This window comes from Silene latifolia, chromosome Y (assembly GCF_048544455.1).
Source record: "Silene latifolia isolate original U9 population chromosome Y, ASM4854445v1, whole genome shotgun sequence".
Lineage (NCBI taxonomy): Eukaryota > Viridiplantae > Streptophyta > Magnoliopsida > Caryophyllales > Caryophyllaceae > Silene > Silene latifolia.
The window spans coordinates 139,220,728-139,237,300 of record NC_133538.1 but is presented as its reverse complement, the minus strand read 5'-3'; the positions used below and the strand labels follow the sequence as shown (position 1 = coordinate 139,237,300).

The window sequence follows — 16,573 nt, the reverse complement described above, 5'->3', positions numbered from 1 at the left end:
GATTCATTAGGTTAGATAGATGATTGCGAAACGGGTTAGGAAACAAGTTAGAAAACAAGTTAGAAACAATGTTGATCGATTGGAAGGATGCCTTGCAAACGCGCATTCTACACGGCCTAAAGGGGTCAAATTAGGTCAAATTCGCTAATTAATTTAACTCATCGAGTGTTAAAAAGGAGGTGCTAATCACGCACTCTTATACTAGCGAGAAATTAGGTGAAAGAGAGAGATGCATTCATTAAGTTACAGAATTGTCGATTGATTTTAAAAGCTATGTCGAAGCACCCTAACATGTCTAATTAGGTTATTTAAATGATCGAATGTCGCCTAAATAAGTCATATGTTAACAATCAGAGGTCATACTAACATGCAAATGGTCCTAGGGTGTGTCGAATTGGCCGAAACAAACAAAGGGTCAAAAACGAGGAGCGAAGTTAGAAGTTCGTTTTATTTATGTCCTACCTTGAACACGAGGATATATAAATGAGACGGGGGTGTACGACCGACTGATGTAGCGGTTTCTTTCCCATCTCAAGTCAACGCGGGTGTTCATGGTGGTACTTTAACTCATACTCGGACTAAACTAGTTTCATAGTTAATAAGAACAATCGATAAACAAAAACGATAAACAAACAAAAACGAACTATAAAAAACAAACATAAAAAAACGAAATAAAAGGGAGAAAGAGGAGGATTTGATGCACCCTCAACCTACATGTATCGTTGACACCGTCTTGGATCGTAATCGATGGTAGATTTTATCTCGAGAGGCCGTCGTCGACGAAGGAACAAAGCAACAACACGTTTTTTTGCAAATCTGGACAGCAACTTTCAAACAGCGATTTCTCTCTCGTTTCACGGTGAAAATTCGATTTAAAAGATGTTTTGAAAACTAGAAAGAGAGGAGAACAGAGATCTTAAAGCAACCCCTGCTCGTTTTGAGTTATTGGGCACGAAAAATGAGCACAAACAGAACTGGACAGACAGGAAAAAGCCGCGAAAACAGAGTGTATAACACTCTGTTTTTCGAGGGAATTCGTGTACTCTCAAGGGCAATTTGGCTCGTAAATCTTTGTCTAATGTGTAGATGGATGTTGTATGGTTAATTTGGAACCTAGAAACTCGAGTTTTGATGGAGGTTTGAAGGAGGAACGAATTGTTTTTCGAAGAGGACACACAAACTGTTCCAGTTTGGATGTCGGTTTTGTGGAGGGTTTTTGTGAGGCAATTAGGGTTTGTTTCTGGGGTTTAAAGCTTGTGAGTGACGGTAGGATGTATGTAGAACTTAGAGGAATGAATGTATGGTGAAGGGTGGGTATTTATAAGGAGTTAAAGTAGGTTAAAAGGGAGGAGAAGCAGACGGGCTCGGCTGAGCATAGCTGCTGTCCAGCAGCTTTTGGGGGGTTTTCTAGGGTTCGTATGGGGGGTTTTCTTGGTGGTTAAGGTAAGGTAATATGGGTAGGATATTAGGGTATGGGTTAGGGTTAATGGGTACGGGTTTTTGTGGTGTTTGGAGCGGGTTTTGGGCTCGGGATTGAGCTGCAAAACAGGGGGGGCTGCTTCGTGTTTTTGCGGGCTGGTTGGGGGTGATTTGGGACGAGAATTTGGGCCGTGGATAGGGGGTTCGAACCGGGGTGGATGGGTAGAGGTCTAGGTTGGTTAGTGTACTCGATATTCGTGCCAACTCGTAAAGAAAACGGGCTCAAAAACCGAGCTAAAATCGCGCTCCAAAACGCGTGGTTGAAACGAGTTTTTCTCGATTTTTAAATCGATTTTTCAAATCAATTAACACATTAAAATAAATGATTTTTCAAATCAAATATACTCATAAAATGATTTTTCAAATCAAATATTTATTTTATTTTCAATAAAATAAACTCAAGAAAATAAATTCAAAACAAAATAAAATAAATTGAAATCACCTTAAAAAAGGCTTTAATTTAAATATCATTTAAATTAAAATACTCCGTCGACAATGCTCATTCTACATCGTAAAACGAACCCAAATAATGACAATGACAACTAAATAAATACATGTGTCCTATCATCATCGGGTGTTTGTCGGGTTCTCTATAAATTCCATTATCGACGGATACGGGTATCTACAGAGCCCCCACTTTGACTGAGGCTTGGACAAGGCGAAAGTCAAAGTATACCCCAGTCCCTCTCGACCGAGGATTCTCGGGTCGTTTATAGTCCATTAGACTTGCGTATATAAGCTCGCTTGACCATAAGAAGAGATCATACCTGAAACTTCGTTGGGGATTGACTCTTGCTTCTGTTGTGTCAAATTATCATCGTTGGTCGTCGACCCATAAAATTGCATATATGGTGGATTGAGCCTTATCCTTAGGCGCCTACGTATCCGTTTCGACGGAATCAAACTGCGTCGTAGTTCGGAATCAGCTGCGACACTTGCCCAAACTTTATCATCTGCTGGCGTTTGTCCAAGATTCATCATCCGTTGACACCGCCCAAAGCTTATCATCTCTAGCAGTGCCCAAATGGGACGGGACTTTCCAAGGAGGTTGCCGCCGCTTTCATCATTTGCTTTCGGCTACGGAATTCTTCCATTTCATACTCTTGTATTGAATTGAATTCCGAGTGGATGTCATCCTTTTCATCTTGATAATGGTCTCTCAAGTCAACGGCTTGAGCCCCCATTTGCAATGGCTCTAAAGTCGAAGACTTTAGAGCCCCCGAGTGAAGCATATCCTGCTACATTTGAAACACAAAAACGTACTAGCAATAATCATCACATAAGCACATTTGGATCATCGATCCTAAAATTAGATCATTTGAAAGATTGGGTCATCGACCCGAAAATTGAATTTGAAAATTTTGAATAATTGGGTCATCGACCCGAATTTTGAATTTGACATCACTTGGAATGTTGGGTCATCGACCCGAAATTTGAGTTTGAAAGACTGGGTCATCGACCCGAAATTTGAACATGTTGAAAATTTTGAATAATTGGGCTATCGACCCAAATTTTGAATTTGAAATGAATCACTTGGATGTTGGGTCGTCGACCCAAAATTTGATTTTGAACTTTGAGATTTGAACCTTGACTTGGATCATCTATCCATAATGCGCAAAAAGTTTTTGAAATTTTGAAATTTTGAAATATCTGGCATTTTGAAATCGAACCTTGATGGGTGAGCATGAAATACGACTTAGACACTCTGTATGACTCGTAAACCACGTGGGCGTAGCCCGCTACCGTAAAATAAAAAGGAAAATAAAACCCTAAGTGTGCATGGGTTTTAATTCAATTATTAACTTGTTGGGGGTAGAAATGTAAATAGGCCATTCTGGCGCCCAAAAAACGGCAAATGGGAATCACAAGGCCATCGGACTTGAGACAGAGATATCGTATGGTATGGGCGTGCTCCCAAGGGCACATGGGAATCAAGATCACTTGGCATTGACAAGGTGGATTAAACTCACGGAGCAACAACGTTGGCTTCGCCCAGACACTAAACACAAACTGATTTTATGAGAACAGTTGGACATCACACATCACTCTTGTTGGGAACATTCTGCCACTCTTCTCCTCGCCTCCTTTCTTTTCAGCGAGTATTCATCATTTCTTGCCACCGCCTTCTTTCTTTTCAGCGGGCTTTTACTATTTTTCTTCCACGCCTTCTTTCTTTTCAGCGGGTGTTTCATATTTTCTGTTCCCAACACAAACTCACATCTATATGACTCAGCATCTTTGCCTAAACCGTTAGATAAAGCTCATTCCGAGACTTGACACTACTCATCTGAACCTATATCCTTATCCTAGCCTACATCGAGTGCTAAGACCGACTCAAACAAAGGTGGCTTCATTTGGACTTGGTTAAGACCCGTAAGAAACCGACAAGATGACAACTTGGTTGATGAGTGGATTGAATCCCTTATCCTGAAGGACTGCCTACGTATTCGCATGGAGCGAAATCAAATCCGACGTAGTTCGATCATGGTGCATAAACTTGGCATATTGATTGTGTGTACACACTCGAAGGTTTCACCTAAGGTATCATGTCGTATCCCATTCTAGCCTGTAAGGTACCGTTAAATCCCGTGTCTAGGGTTGGTACAAAAGGTTGTGGTTCTTTGGGATGTGGAGTTTGGCAACAAAAGGCTTGAATAGTGGACCGTCATTCTGAAGGTTTATTTTCTGGTGCTAAGGCCAATGGGTTATGGCTTACATCGTGGTTGGAAAGGTGTCTCGGGTTTGATGAAACCCGAGTGCAAATGGGTTGGAAAACAATGTGGGTTCAAATTTCCATATCTGGACCCTAAAGGCTGGGTGTAACAGCACAAGCGGAATGATTCTCAAAATTCCTGACTATCCCCTTGTAACTGTCTCAGGGAGGACTTAGAGGGTAAAGAGGTCACTACTTACGCTTTGGGCTTCGCCCATTGAACTTCAACTATGGGTACTTGACTTGACTTCTGGCTTCCGTAACTTCGACATTCAACCAAAAGCGTTCTGCAATGACTTCAACATCTTTTTTCTTTTTTTTTTTCTTTCATCTTTTTTCATTTTTCTTTTTTCTTTCTTCATTTTTTTCATTTTTCCAATTTTTGAAAATGATCTTCTATTCATTCTCTTAGTCACAAATGGATACACCTTGAAAACATGGCTTCGCCAACTAATTTGGGTAGGAACTAACAATTCCTAGTTAGAACGGGTTGATATCCTCTCTCTTCGAGATGGGATGATTTTGTTGGGGAAAAGGCTTGCCTTCCATCATCGATAGGGGAAACAAGGAGCTAGTCCGGGTTTGTCATAGAGTCATCTAAAAGCTTGTCACAAACATTGGTTCAGATGGAGGTTTTCTACCACCAGACATGGAATAGGTAAAGGAATCAAACACGGGATCCTAGTGTACCTTACATTTTGAAACGGGACATATTTCTATTCCCGGGATGCCTTTGAGTGTGTTGTGCATTTCATCATGCTTTCAGAATGATTGAGGATTGAAAACAAGACAAATTTGGAAACGAAACTGCAACTTTTATTAGAAAGGCAATTGCTTAACAGACTTAAAGGAACGATTCCTAGGACACACCCTAGGTCATCGCGGGACAAACGACTCAACTTCAAGAAAAGAAAGTCCTAGACTCGACTCGACTAAGAAAAGAAAACAGATCCCGACTCATAATTTTTCAAATCTGGTCTTGAGCTTTCCCTTGTTCAGCTGTCAGCTTAGATGCTCGGCTCTGGTCCTTGATCCCTTTGATGGTCTGCCTCCATCCCGAGGTAGTCCTTTGAGGATCTACGCCAGTGATGAAGGTTGGTGAATCGAATTGTCTTTTATTAACTTCGTTAATGAGAGGAGTACATTCTAGAGCAAGACTCCCGACTTGAATTTCATTCTTCGGGTTTGGCAAGAATTCAAAGCAATCCACAAATATTTTCCCGATAAACACCCCTTTCAAGTGACATGGGCGGATAAGATGGGAATAATCGACATTGACTTCGACAGAAACAAAGTTGGAGTGATCGCCAAATGGATTGGTGATGTTATTAGGTTTAACAGTTGGGATCGGGAGTGTTCCATTCTCGATCATATCTTGGATTTCGTGCTTCAGTCGATAGCACCTTTCAAGATCATGGCCTTTCCCTTGATGAAAGGCACATGAGGCATTTGGTTTATACCATTTACCTTGTTGATCAGCGGGAGGGTCCGGAGTTGGACCAATAGGCTTCAGCTTTCCTTGGGCTATGAGCCTTTGGAGAGCGTATGTATAAGTGCATCCAATATCGGTGAATGCCCTCGGAGCTTGGCACTGCGGCTTCTTCGATTGCCCTTCTAAGAGATTGATGGCTTCATCAATATGGGTCGTTGCTGGGGCCTTCGCCTTAGACGATGAGGCCCCTTGGTACCCTTTCGGCTTTTCACCGCCTCTTATGACATCATCTTCTACCTTAATCCCGATTCTTATCAATTCTTTGAAAGAGCCAAAATTCTGGTATTTCCGAGCATTGCGGTAAATAGGTCGTAGATTCTTTACGAACTTATCTACCATTTCAACTTCGTCAGGCTTCTTGGCTAATTTCACGCTTTCAGGGCGCCATCTTGCAAGGAATTCAGTAAAGCCTTCTTTGTCTTTCTGTGTCATCACCTCCAATGTTCTTATGTTAGTTTGAATCTCGACATTATCAGCATAGTGCTTGCAGAACTCCACCGTAATATCTTCGAAAGTGGGGAAGTTCTTAAGGTCAAGATTGTAGAACCACGCCTTCGGGTGTTCATCCAGAGATTGAGCGAAAATTTCGAGAGAGCATGTCAAAGAGGTACTCCCTTCAATGCTAAGTACCCCTTATAGGCCTTAACATGGTGGACTGGATCTTCTGTGCCCTTAAACTTTGGGATATCAGTGAGTACCATGTTTGTGGGCAACTTATCCTGAACTGGGGCATAGGCCCTAGCATTTTCGTAGTGGATGTTCTTCCCCTGGGAGAGTTTCAAACGGTCTTCGATGAACTTGAACCGTTTCTCCAGATCAGTCAGAGGTGGAGGGGAATCTTCACCCAGCTTAGATTCGATTGCATCCATTCAGGTCATCATGAGGTTCACGGCCTCAGTGAGCTTGTTAACAGCATCTTCCTAGAAGAGCGTCCCCACCATCAAGAACCACGCGAGGTGAAGTGGAAGTGAGCAATGTGCAGCTTCCTAGCATAGTGGGACGTCGCCCCCCACGCATCACAAAGAAACGCTGGGACGGCCCGGGAAAATCCTTAAGGGTTTATGCATGAATCGTAGCACTATGAGTAATGTTTTACTTTCCAACACTTTCTTTTCAAGTTTCACCTCGGAGGAAAAGACCCTAGAAACAAAGTGTAACTAGTCCTCTTTTCCCAAATGAGTCGCCAAATGTGGACAAGGCCCTCGGGAACTGCGTCCGCGGGATCCACACTAGGCATAATCGACTCGAGGTTCTTTCGAATCGAATTAAGACAAAGTAGAGTCGCCACCAAGTTTTTTGGGAACTTGGAACCGTTCAAGTCAACTTTACACCTTTCATCGAAAAGCATAAAGCCAATCGACTATGAGTGATTAAAGATAAAGACTTGTACCCTATATCACTCGATTTGAATGACTCTCGTAATCCAATGGTATTTAGACGGATCCACAAACCATAGATCTTGAGTAAGGGGTGAGGGTACGTGTTAGGAAGCCCATAAGGACACCTAACCCCGCCCGTCAATAACGGCCTCTACTAAGTCAAGTGTCGGATTTCAAACAAGGTCATAGCTACTACGATATATGATATGCAAACATCGTTTTCAAAACCCTAACATGTGAAGTTTCTATGTCGATTTAGATGCAACTAAACTAACTTTGTCAAAGTTGTAATTTAGCATGTGGGTTGATTGATCTAACAACATATAAACGAAACAAACAAGGCTTGATGGGAATGGGGGAGCCGTTGGGATCTACCCTATTACAACCAAGGCATTTCATGCCGACGCAACGAGAAATTAAAGATACAACTCGATCTAGAATACAACGCTACACACACGACGCAATATACGGCCATTCGGCCTAGAAAACCGTGCACAAAGGGGTGGCCCACGGCTTACATGACTCACGGCCTTGGGTCACTCCTCGTAATGTGTGCTTTTACTTAATCTTATCGAATCAGACATAGGGTCACACACCAAAGCATGCATTAGCATAAACCGGGCCATGTTGCTTTAAACAACATGCGATTTACTACGCTCTTACATGCAATGGGACACAACCATCTAACGAAACAAGACTAAGGTTTTTTGAAAGAGGTTTTGACTCGATAAAAGAAAACTAACTTGAAAATTACAAACAAACTACCAAACACGACTTGATAAATAAAGTAATTACAAGATACAAAATAACGAGATAAAGATGAGAAATAACGAGAAAAGGGACTACAAGGACACGGCCAAACACGGCCTATACGATTTAGCATACTCTAGTTCTTAGGTTAGATTCATTAGGTTAGATAGATGATTGCGAAACGGGTTAGGAAACAAGTTAGAAAACAAGTTAGAAACAATGTTGATCGATTGGAAGGATGCCTTGCAAACGCGCATTCTACACGGCCTAAAGGGGTCAAATTAGGTCAAATTCGCTAATTAATTTAACTCATCGAGTGTTAATAAGGAGGTGCTAATCACGCACTCTTATACTAGCGAGAAATTAGGTGAAAGAGAGAGATGCATTCATTAAGTTACAGAATTGTCGATTGATTTTAAAAGCTATGTCGAAGCACCCTAACATGTCTAATTAGGTTATTTAAATGATCGAATGTCGCCTAAATAAGTCATATGTTAACAATCAGAGGTCATACTAACATGCAAATGGTCCTAGGGTGTGTCGAATTGGCCGAAACAAACAAAGGGTCAAAAACGAGGAGCGAAGTTAGAAGTTCGTTTTATTTATGTCCTACCTTGAACACGAGGGTATGTAAATGAGACGGGGGTGTACGACCGACTGATATAGCGGTTTCTTTCCCATCTCAAGTCAACGCGGGTGTTCATGGTGGTACTTTAACTCATACTCGGACTAAACTAGTTTCATAGTTAATAAGAACAATCGATAAACAAAAACGATAAACAAACAAAAACGAACTATAAAAAACAAACATAAAAAAACGAAATAAATAGGAGAAAGAGGAGGATTTGATGCACCCTCAACCTATATGTATCGTTGACACCGTCTTGGGTCGTAATCGATGGTAGATTTTATCTCGAGAGGCCGTTGTCGACGAAGGAACAAAGCAACAACACGTTTTTTTGCAAATCTGGACAGCAACTTTTAAAAAGCGATTTTTCTCTCGTTTCACGGTGAAAATTCGATTTAAAAGATGTTTTGAAAACTAGAAAGAGAGGAGAACAGAGATCTTAAAGCAACCCCTGCTCGTTTTGAGTTATTGGGCACGAAAAACGAGCACAAACAGAACTAGACAGACAGAAAAAAGGCGCGAAAACATAGTGTATAACACTCTGTTTTTCGAGGGAATTCGTGTACTCTCAAGGGCAATTTGGCTCGTAAATCTTTGTCTAATGTGTAGATGGATGTTGTATGGTTAATTTGGAACAAGAAACTCGAGTTTTGATGGAGGTTTGAAGGAGGAACGAATTGTTTTTCGAAGAGGACACACAAACTGTTCCAGTTAGGATGTCGGTTTTGTGGAGGGTTTTTGAGAGGCAATTAGGGTTTGTTTCTGGGGTTTAAAGCTTGTGAGTGACGGTAGGATGTATGTAGAACTTAGAGGAATGAATGTATGGTGAAGGGTGGGTATTTATAAGGAGTTAAAGTAGGTTAAAAGGGAGGAGAGGCAGACGGGCTCGGCTGAGCATAGCTGTTGTCCAGCAGCTTTTGGGGGGTTTTCTAGGGTTCGTATGGGGGGTTTTCTTGGTGGTTAAGGTAAGGTAATATGGGTAGGATATTAGGGTATGGGTTAGGGTTAATGGGTACGGGTTTTGGTGGTGTTTGGAGCGGGTTTTGGGCTCGGGATTGAGCCGCAAAACAGGGGGCGTGTGTTTTTGCGGGCTGGTTGGGGGTGATTTGGGACGAGAATTTGGGCCGTGGATAGGGGGTTCGAACCGGGGTGGATGGGTAGAGGTCTAGGTTGGTTAGTGTACTCGATATTCGTGCCAACTCGTAAAGAAAACGGGCTCAAAAACCGAGCTAAAATCGCGCTCCAAAACGCGTGGTTGAAACGAGTTTTTCTCGATTTTTAAATCGATTTTTCAAATCAATTAACACATTAAAATAAATGATTTTTCAAATCAAATATACTCATAAAATGATTTTTCAAATCAAATATTTATTTTATTTTCAATAAAATAAACTCAAGAAAATAAATTCAAAACAAAATAAAATAAATTGAAATCACCTTAAAAAAGGCTTTAATTTAAATATCATTTAAATTAAAATACTCCGTCGACAATGCTCATTCTACATCGTAAAACGAACCCAAATAATGACAATGACAACTAAATAAATACATGTGTCCTATTATCATCGGGTGTTTGTCGGGTTCTCTATAAATTCCAATATCGACGGATACGGGTATCTACAATGAGTATGTGGATTTTTAATATGTTAAAAATACATTACAATTTCACATGTCAAGTAACATGTCACATATGTCACAATTGACAAAATAAAATGGACCTCCCATTTTATATATGTGCCGAAAAGAGGAGGGAGTATAAGGTTTATATTGTGTTTTTATTTTAATTGAAAACATGATGATTAAACCTATTATCTAGCCATGCATACCTATTATTTCTTGGGTAGAAAAATAAGCTCATGCATTGGCCCCTTTCTTCCCCTCCCCACCGGTTTTTCAAGCTAGAAATGCCAATGGTTTTTCCATCATTATTCACTACTTCAACTTATATTTTCTAGTGTAAGAAAATATTATTCTCTCTACAATTGTGAAAACTTAGAGAAATAAAAAAAAACCTCACAAATCATTCCTCTCTTGGCCGAAAAACACAAGAGAACAAAATTTTGTTTTTGTGTCAAATTTTAAGTAAGACTAATATCATTACTAGTTCATAATAATATTAGTTATTAAAAGTATTCCTTGGGTATATGCTTTTGGGAGAGGTTCTAATTTGAACCTTGTTCATGCATTATTGGAAAGCTCAAGAACTAACAAGAAGGAAATCTTGTTGGTGCCCAAAAATCTGAAACCTCAATGTAAGAAGTGACGGTTTCTTCTCTATTTTGTTTTATGTTTGCATGCATAAGATCTTATATTTATTTTATGACTAAATAAATTAATTCATATATGAATATCTAATCTAATTTGATTATTGAATCCTAACAATATTCTACAACTTTCTCAAACAATTCTGATATTATTCTACCCATATATAACACCTATGGTTAGCATGATTTAAAATTCAATTTGAGCGTAAAGATTTATTTATATTCGCTACATCCAAGACAAATATTTTTTCTTATTGTAGAGTTAACGATAATTTTTTGTTCTGTTCTTCATGATTTTGGAGTATATATGTACCTTGTGTTACAATGCCTAATTGTTAATATTTATTCTGTACCAATAGCTATAAAGGAACTTGAGATCAACTCTTAACAATAGGTAACATTGGCAGAAAAAAAAAAAACAAGAACTAATTAATTAGATATGAGGAAAGTCAGGAGATTATGAAAAATCTCATATTTAGGCTTTGTTTCAAAGAAATAAGATTTTGACCAAAATTTCATTTATCTTAATTTTTTTTTTTTTTGGTATACTTGATAGATAAATTATTTGCCAAAATAAGAGTAGCAGTGAGAAATAAGTTACTTGTGTTTTTTATTCCTCCAATTTAAAATATTAAATATAAAGAACTTATTATGTACTTTTGGAGTATCATTTTACCAAAAAAAAAACAACTATTTTTCGTTAGTTTGCCAAACATTTTTTACTTAATCAATTAAATTATCATTCTTTAATTTTCAGTTACCTTTTAAGCTATTTTTTTAGGTTTAAGTTAACTTATCAGTTAGTATGATTAATGAAATTTAAGATATAGTATAAGAATAATGTTTATGTTATTAATATAACATATAATTAGTTACATTGTGTATTTTGAGTATCACCTACTTATATTGGGATAATTTTATTAAAATATTAAGAAATCCACTTTTATTAGGATAGTTGAAAAGCCCGTGCGATGCACGGAACTCCCATTAGGATCATCTGTATAAATATATTCTATAGTTGATAAAAGAAGTTCAATAATGTTTAAATCATTGATAAACAAAAGTTCATGGTTGGTGTAGTTGATCATCAATGAACTATTAGTGCTTTTAGCATAGAAGTTTTGTCATTTAGTAGTTATAATTTCAGTTGTGAAACAACAAGTAACATAGTAAGAGTATGTAATTAGTTTTCCCGTTATTGTTATAGGTATTACTGGTTTTAGTTAAATATAATAGTTATCTCCATAAACATAGTACAACTCACTTAATGAGTCGCCCTTAATAATTGAGACACACCTTAATGAGTTATCAAATACTTCCTCTATTCAACTCCAATCTACCATATTTCTATTTCCATCCATTCAACTCCAATCTACCACTTTCCTAAAAAAGCAAAACAAATGACAATTCTATCCTAATTGCTTTATCTTATTTACAGAAAATGCCACTGGTTGGCCCACACTTAATTACACTCAAATCCTTCCCTTTTTCTAATCTGGTCCAATTAACAACCATAACCCAATCCACACTCACTAATCCTTCCCTCCAAATTTTACTAACCCAACCCACATATACCCCTTAAATCGTTCAAAAAAAAAATACCCAAACCAACCCACCTCATTCATTCCTCCATCAGCCCAACTACTCCTTCATAACTCTCTAGAATCTTCATTACTCCCTCATTCAATCCCCAGAAACCCTAAAGCCATCCTCTCTTTCTATCTCCCTTATTCTACCTCCTTCAATCCCTCAGAAACCCTAGATCTCCCTCATTCCGTTTTCATTTCTCTTCTTTAATCTCCCTCATTTCCTAATTTTTCTTCAACTATCTCCCTAATTAACATCGTGAAACCTCCTCATCCAAACTGTGGTAATGATTGTATATATTGTGTCTTTTATCGTTATCGTGTTGGGTTAGTAGACGATGAAGGCGATGATGATTTTGATGAATCTGCTCCTGAATCGCCTCCTCCAACCTATATCATTCCTTATTCGCTAGATCCTGATGATTTGGGGACTGTAGTTGAAGAGACGGAGTTCGATGATGGTAGTGTTTGCATGCCAAAGTCCCCTGAGAACGTCGCTCCTTCAAAGTTTCCTGAAACGCCTGAGAAAACCACTTTAATCGAAGTGGGTGGTGGATCTGGTGAGTCTGAGAGTCCTTGCACAAAGTATGCAAATCGGTATTTGAAGAGGATGGCTGATAGGCATCCTATAAACGTTGCTCCTTCAAAGTCGCCTAAAACGCCTGAGAAAACGGCTTTAATCGAAGTGGGTGGTGGATCTGGTGAGTCTGAGAGTCCTTGCACAAAGTATGTAAATCGGTATTTGAAGAGGATGGGTGATAGGCATCCTAAAAACACCTGATTTTATTTAAGCAGTAATTACTTCAAGGTTTTGGTATATTTCCTCACCCCTTCACTTTTTGTGTATTTTTATTTTATTTATTCGTATATTACTGCTGGGTTAACTGCTGTTAGGAGAATTTTTGTATGATTTTTTGTATGATTTTTTGTATGCTTTTTTGTATGCTTTTTTCTATGAATTTTTCTGATAATGATTTTTGTATGCTGTTAACTGCTGTTAGGAGAATTTTTGTATGCTTTTTCTATGAATATTACTGCTGGGTTAACTGCTTTGGTTTGTCTGATAATGATTTGGTTTCTCTGATAATTTTTCTGATAATGATTCAATGCTCTGGTTTTTCTATGACCCTTTTCGTCTGTCTGAAACTGAAATGAAGAACTTGAACTGAAACTGAACTGTTTGGTCTGTCTGGTTTGTCTGCACTGCTAATGAAACTGAACTGTTAATGTTTGCCTGAACTTTTATGGTCTGTCTGAAACTGAAATGAAAAACTTGAACTGAAAAACTTGAATAAAAAATGAATGAAACTAAACTTAAAGTTTTTCAGCAATTAAAATTGTTTGGTCTGTCTGGTAATTAAAATTGAACTTTTAATGAAACTGACCTGTTAATGTTTGCCTAAATTGTTATCCTCTGAACTTTTATGGTCTGTCTGAAACTGAAATGAAAAACTTGAACTAAAAAACTTGAATAAAACTTGAAAAACTGAAATGAAAAACTGCTGTCTGGTTTGTCTGCACTGTTAATGAAACTGAACTGTCTGGTTTGTCTGCACTGTTAATGAGACTTGAACTTAAAAACTTGAATGAAACTGAACTGGTTTAGTTTGTCTGCTCAATGATGAAAATCCTTAATGGTTTGAGAGCTTTTAGGTTATTGCTAGAGTTAAATGTTAAGTGGCCACTATGTTTAAGTAAACAAGCCACCACATGGTCTACCAATGAATGAGTGTGTGTGCCTTTCCATTTCAAATACAGTTATTGATTCTCTATGATGACTATTCCTTAATGGTTTGAGAGCTAAGTTTCTTGTTGCCTTAATCAATTCTGTTTTGTATAGAAAGCATGGTCTATCTTCATTGTGTGTGTGTGTAGGAGGCTTTTTTACTTTACAAAACTCAATGATGAGGCCATTTAGAGCCTGAGAGTTTTGTGCTCAATGATGATGCTTTGAGAGCAAGTGCTTGTATGGTGTAGTTGAATGGAGGAAGTATATGTATAGGTATCTGGCCATTAAATTAAAGTATTTAAGCCACCACATGGTATACAAATGAATGGGTGTGTGTGTTCATCTATTTCAATTACAGTTTGAGAACTCTGTGATGACTGTTCCATAATGGTTTGAGAGCTTTATTTATTGTTGCCTTTCTCATTACTGTGTTTGTTTGATGATCATGGTCTACCTTCATTATTTAATGCATGTAGGAGGCTTGAATACTTGACACAACTCAGTGATGAGGCCACACTATGCCTGAGAGTTGATGGTCTATCTTCATTGCATTTTCCTGATTTGTGTTGCTAATGTTTCAATTGAACATTAAACTGAACTTGAAATTGCATTCTGAACTGAACTTCAAATTTAACATTGCATTTGTCATTTCATTTCAAACAAAACATTACATTCAAAAGTAAATTGAAGTTTAATGTTCATATGAAACATCAGTTTCAAATGAACATTAAACTAAACATTACATATCTTCAATTGACAATGCATACCACTCTATAATCCTAAAAACTTAACCTTCAACATTGCACCCTAGTGCCTCTATTAGGTTTTCAAGTCCTTCTGTCTTCCCTAATGACTACATATATTCAATGCATTCTCTTACCAACTCTTCATTGACTACTAAATTCCTTGGTAACATTCTAATAGCAGCTAGATGACCCTTCCCCATGTGTGGGAGTGCAAAATCATTATGCCCCTTACGCATCATAATTTCAATCATGACTGCTTGTAATGATAAGAATATGTTGTTGAGTTTGGTAGGACTGTAATCTACGAATGCTTGCATAACTTCATTAACTAGTTCATCAACTGTTTTGTATGCACTAGATGATTACAATGACTTAATGCCTTGAAATATCCAAGATCATTACAGTTTAAATCTGGAGAGTTTGGGGGTTGGAAAACTAATTCAATGTGAAAACCATCTGAGTTTGCAGCAGCCATAAAGTCAGGGTCGTTATTCTTGATATGTGGCCTTGCATTGTCTTGTTGAATGTAAATATGCTTGCTTAAACAGTCTGGCCACACACTCTTAATTGTTGGTATAACTTGATTAATTAGATAATCTTTGACAACCTATTTTGTGATTGAGTCAATGGGCTTAGTTTCCATTGTCCCCCTTGGCCTGTTTATGCTGTTCCTTGCTGCTGGTACTTCATGTTTAAATGGAAACATGCCAATTTTACCATCAAATATTAACTCCCCATCTGCTCCATATATTGGCCTACTAACTGCACACATGAACATGACCTTTGTAAGAAACCTTTTTGACTGGCAGCTCCTATATGGAGGCTCCTCCCCTTCCACAATATACACCTTTTCATTGTCTGAGGTTATGAAAAACCACTTCTCATCCATGTGGATAGTGTTTCTCATCTCATAAAATATTATTTCAGTGAATGGGATTGAATTTAGATCAAGAAATTCTTGCACTTGTGCTCTAACCACCAATGACTTTAGTGAATGCAGTAGCCTTTGTTCTTTGTGTAAGTCACTGAGTTTGGGATGTAATGGACTTGAATGATGCTTAAGTAAACCTTCATTAACCCATGATTGGACTGTTCCAACTGAAACTCCACAGTTTTTAGAAACCCTCTCTATGGTGTTTCTTTAAGAACTGTGCAGTGACTTGATATGCTCAATGTCTGGTAGTATCCTTTTCCTATTTTTATTGCCTATTCTTCCACTTTTGACATCAAGTTTATCTCCTACTAACCTGGGTTTTTTTGCAAGTTTCCACATGTTTGAGATGCTTTTATCACTCAACCCAAACTTTTCTGCTGCCTCTCTGATAGCACCAAATGGCTGCTTCCCATCATTACTTTTTTGAAGAAGGTAGATGGCAACTTCAGCCCTCAAATCCTCCGTCATACACTTGTGCACCATGGCTGTGAAGATGTAGTTTTCTGAAGATGGTTGTGTAATTTGTAGAACTAAAGCCGTGTAATTTTTTTTATAACTTCAGCACTGTTTTTTTTTTTTTGGATTCTTGTAATTTATGGACTTGTAAAGTTTATTTTTGTTTCTTTGTTATTGAATGAGCAGCTTAAGTAAGTTGAGAACCAACATGGAATGTGTTATCCAGCTAATTTGAGCTGACATTTTTTGGGGGGAAAATTAAGTCCCACTTGTTTTGGTGGGGTTTTTAAAGTATTGAAATATTTGGTGAAATTTTTGGTGGGAAATTTAGAGCCTAATTAGTGAACTAAAGCAGATTACTTTATGGACAAATTTTTCTTTCATCCCATTTCACATTGTACTTTTAACATTTCTTTA

General features: G+C 38.1%; 1 protein-coding gene across 1 annotated transcript; it reads right to left on the bottom strand.

Moving 5' to 3' along the window:
* Positions 1 to 15,373: 15,373 nt before the first annotated feature.
* LOC141629044 (uncharacterized) lies at positions 15,374 to 16,183 on the bottom strand. The gene is made up of 2 exons (XM_074442117.1): positions 16,014 to 16,183; positions 15,374 to 15,905 (listed from the first exon to the last, which is right to left on the bottom strand). The coding sequence occupies exons 1-2, from the start codon at positions 16,181 to 16,183 to the stop codon at positions 15,374 to 15,376; spliced, it is 702 nt and encodes a 233-aa protein (XP_074298218.1).
* Between the last annotated feature and the right edge of the window lie 390 nt (positions 16,184 to 16,573).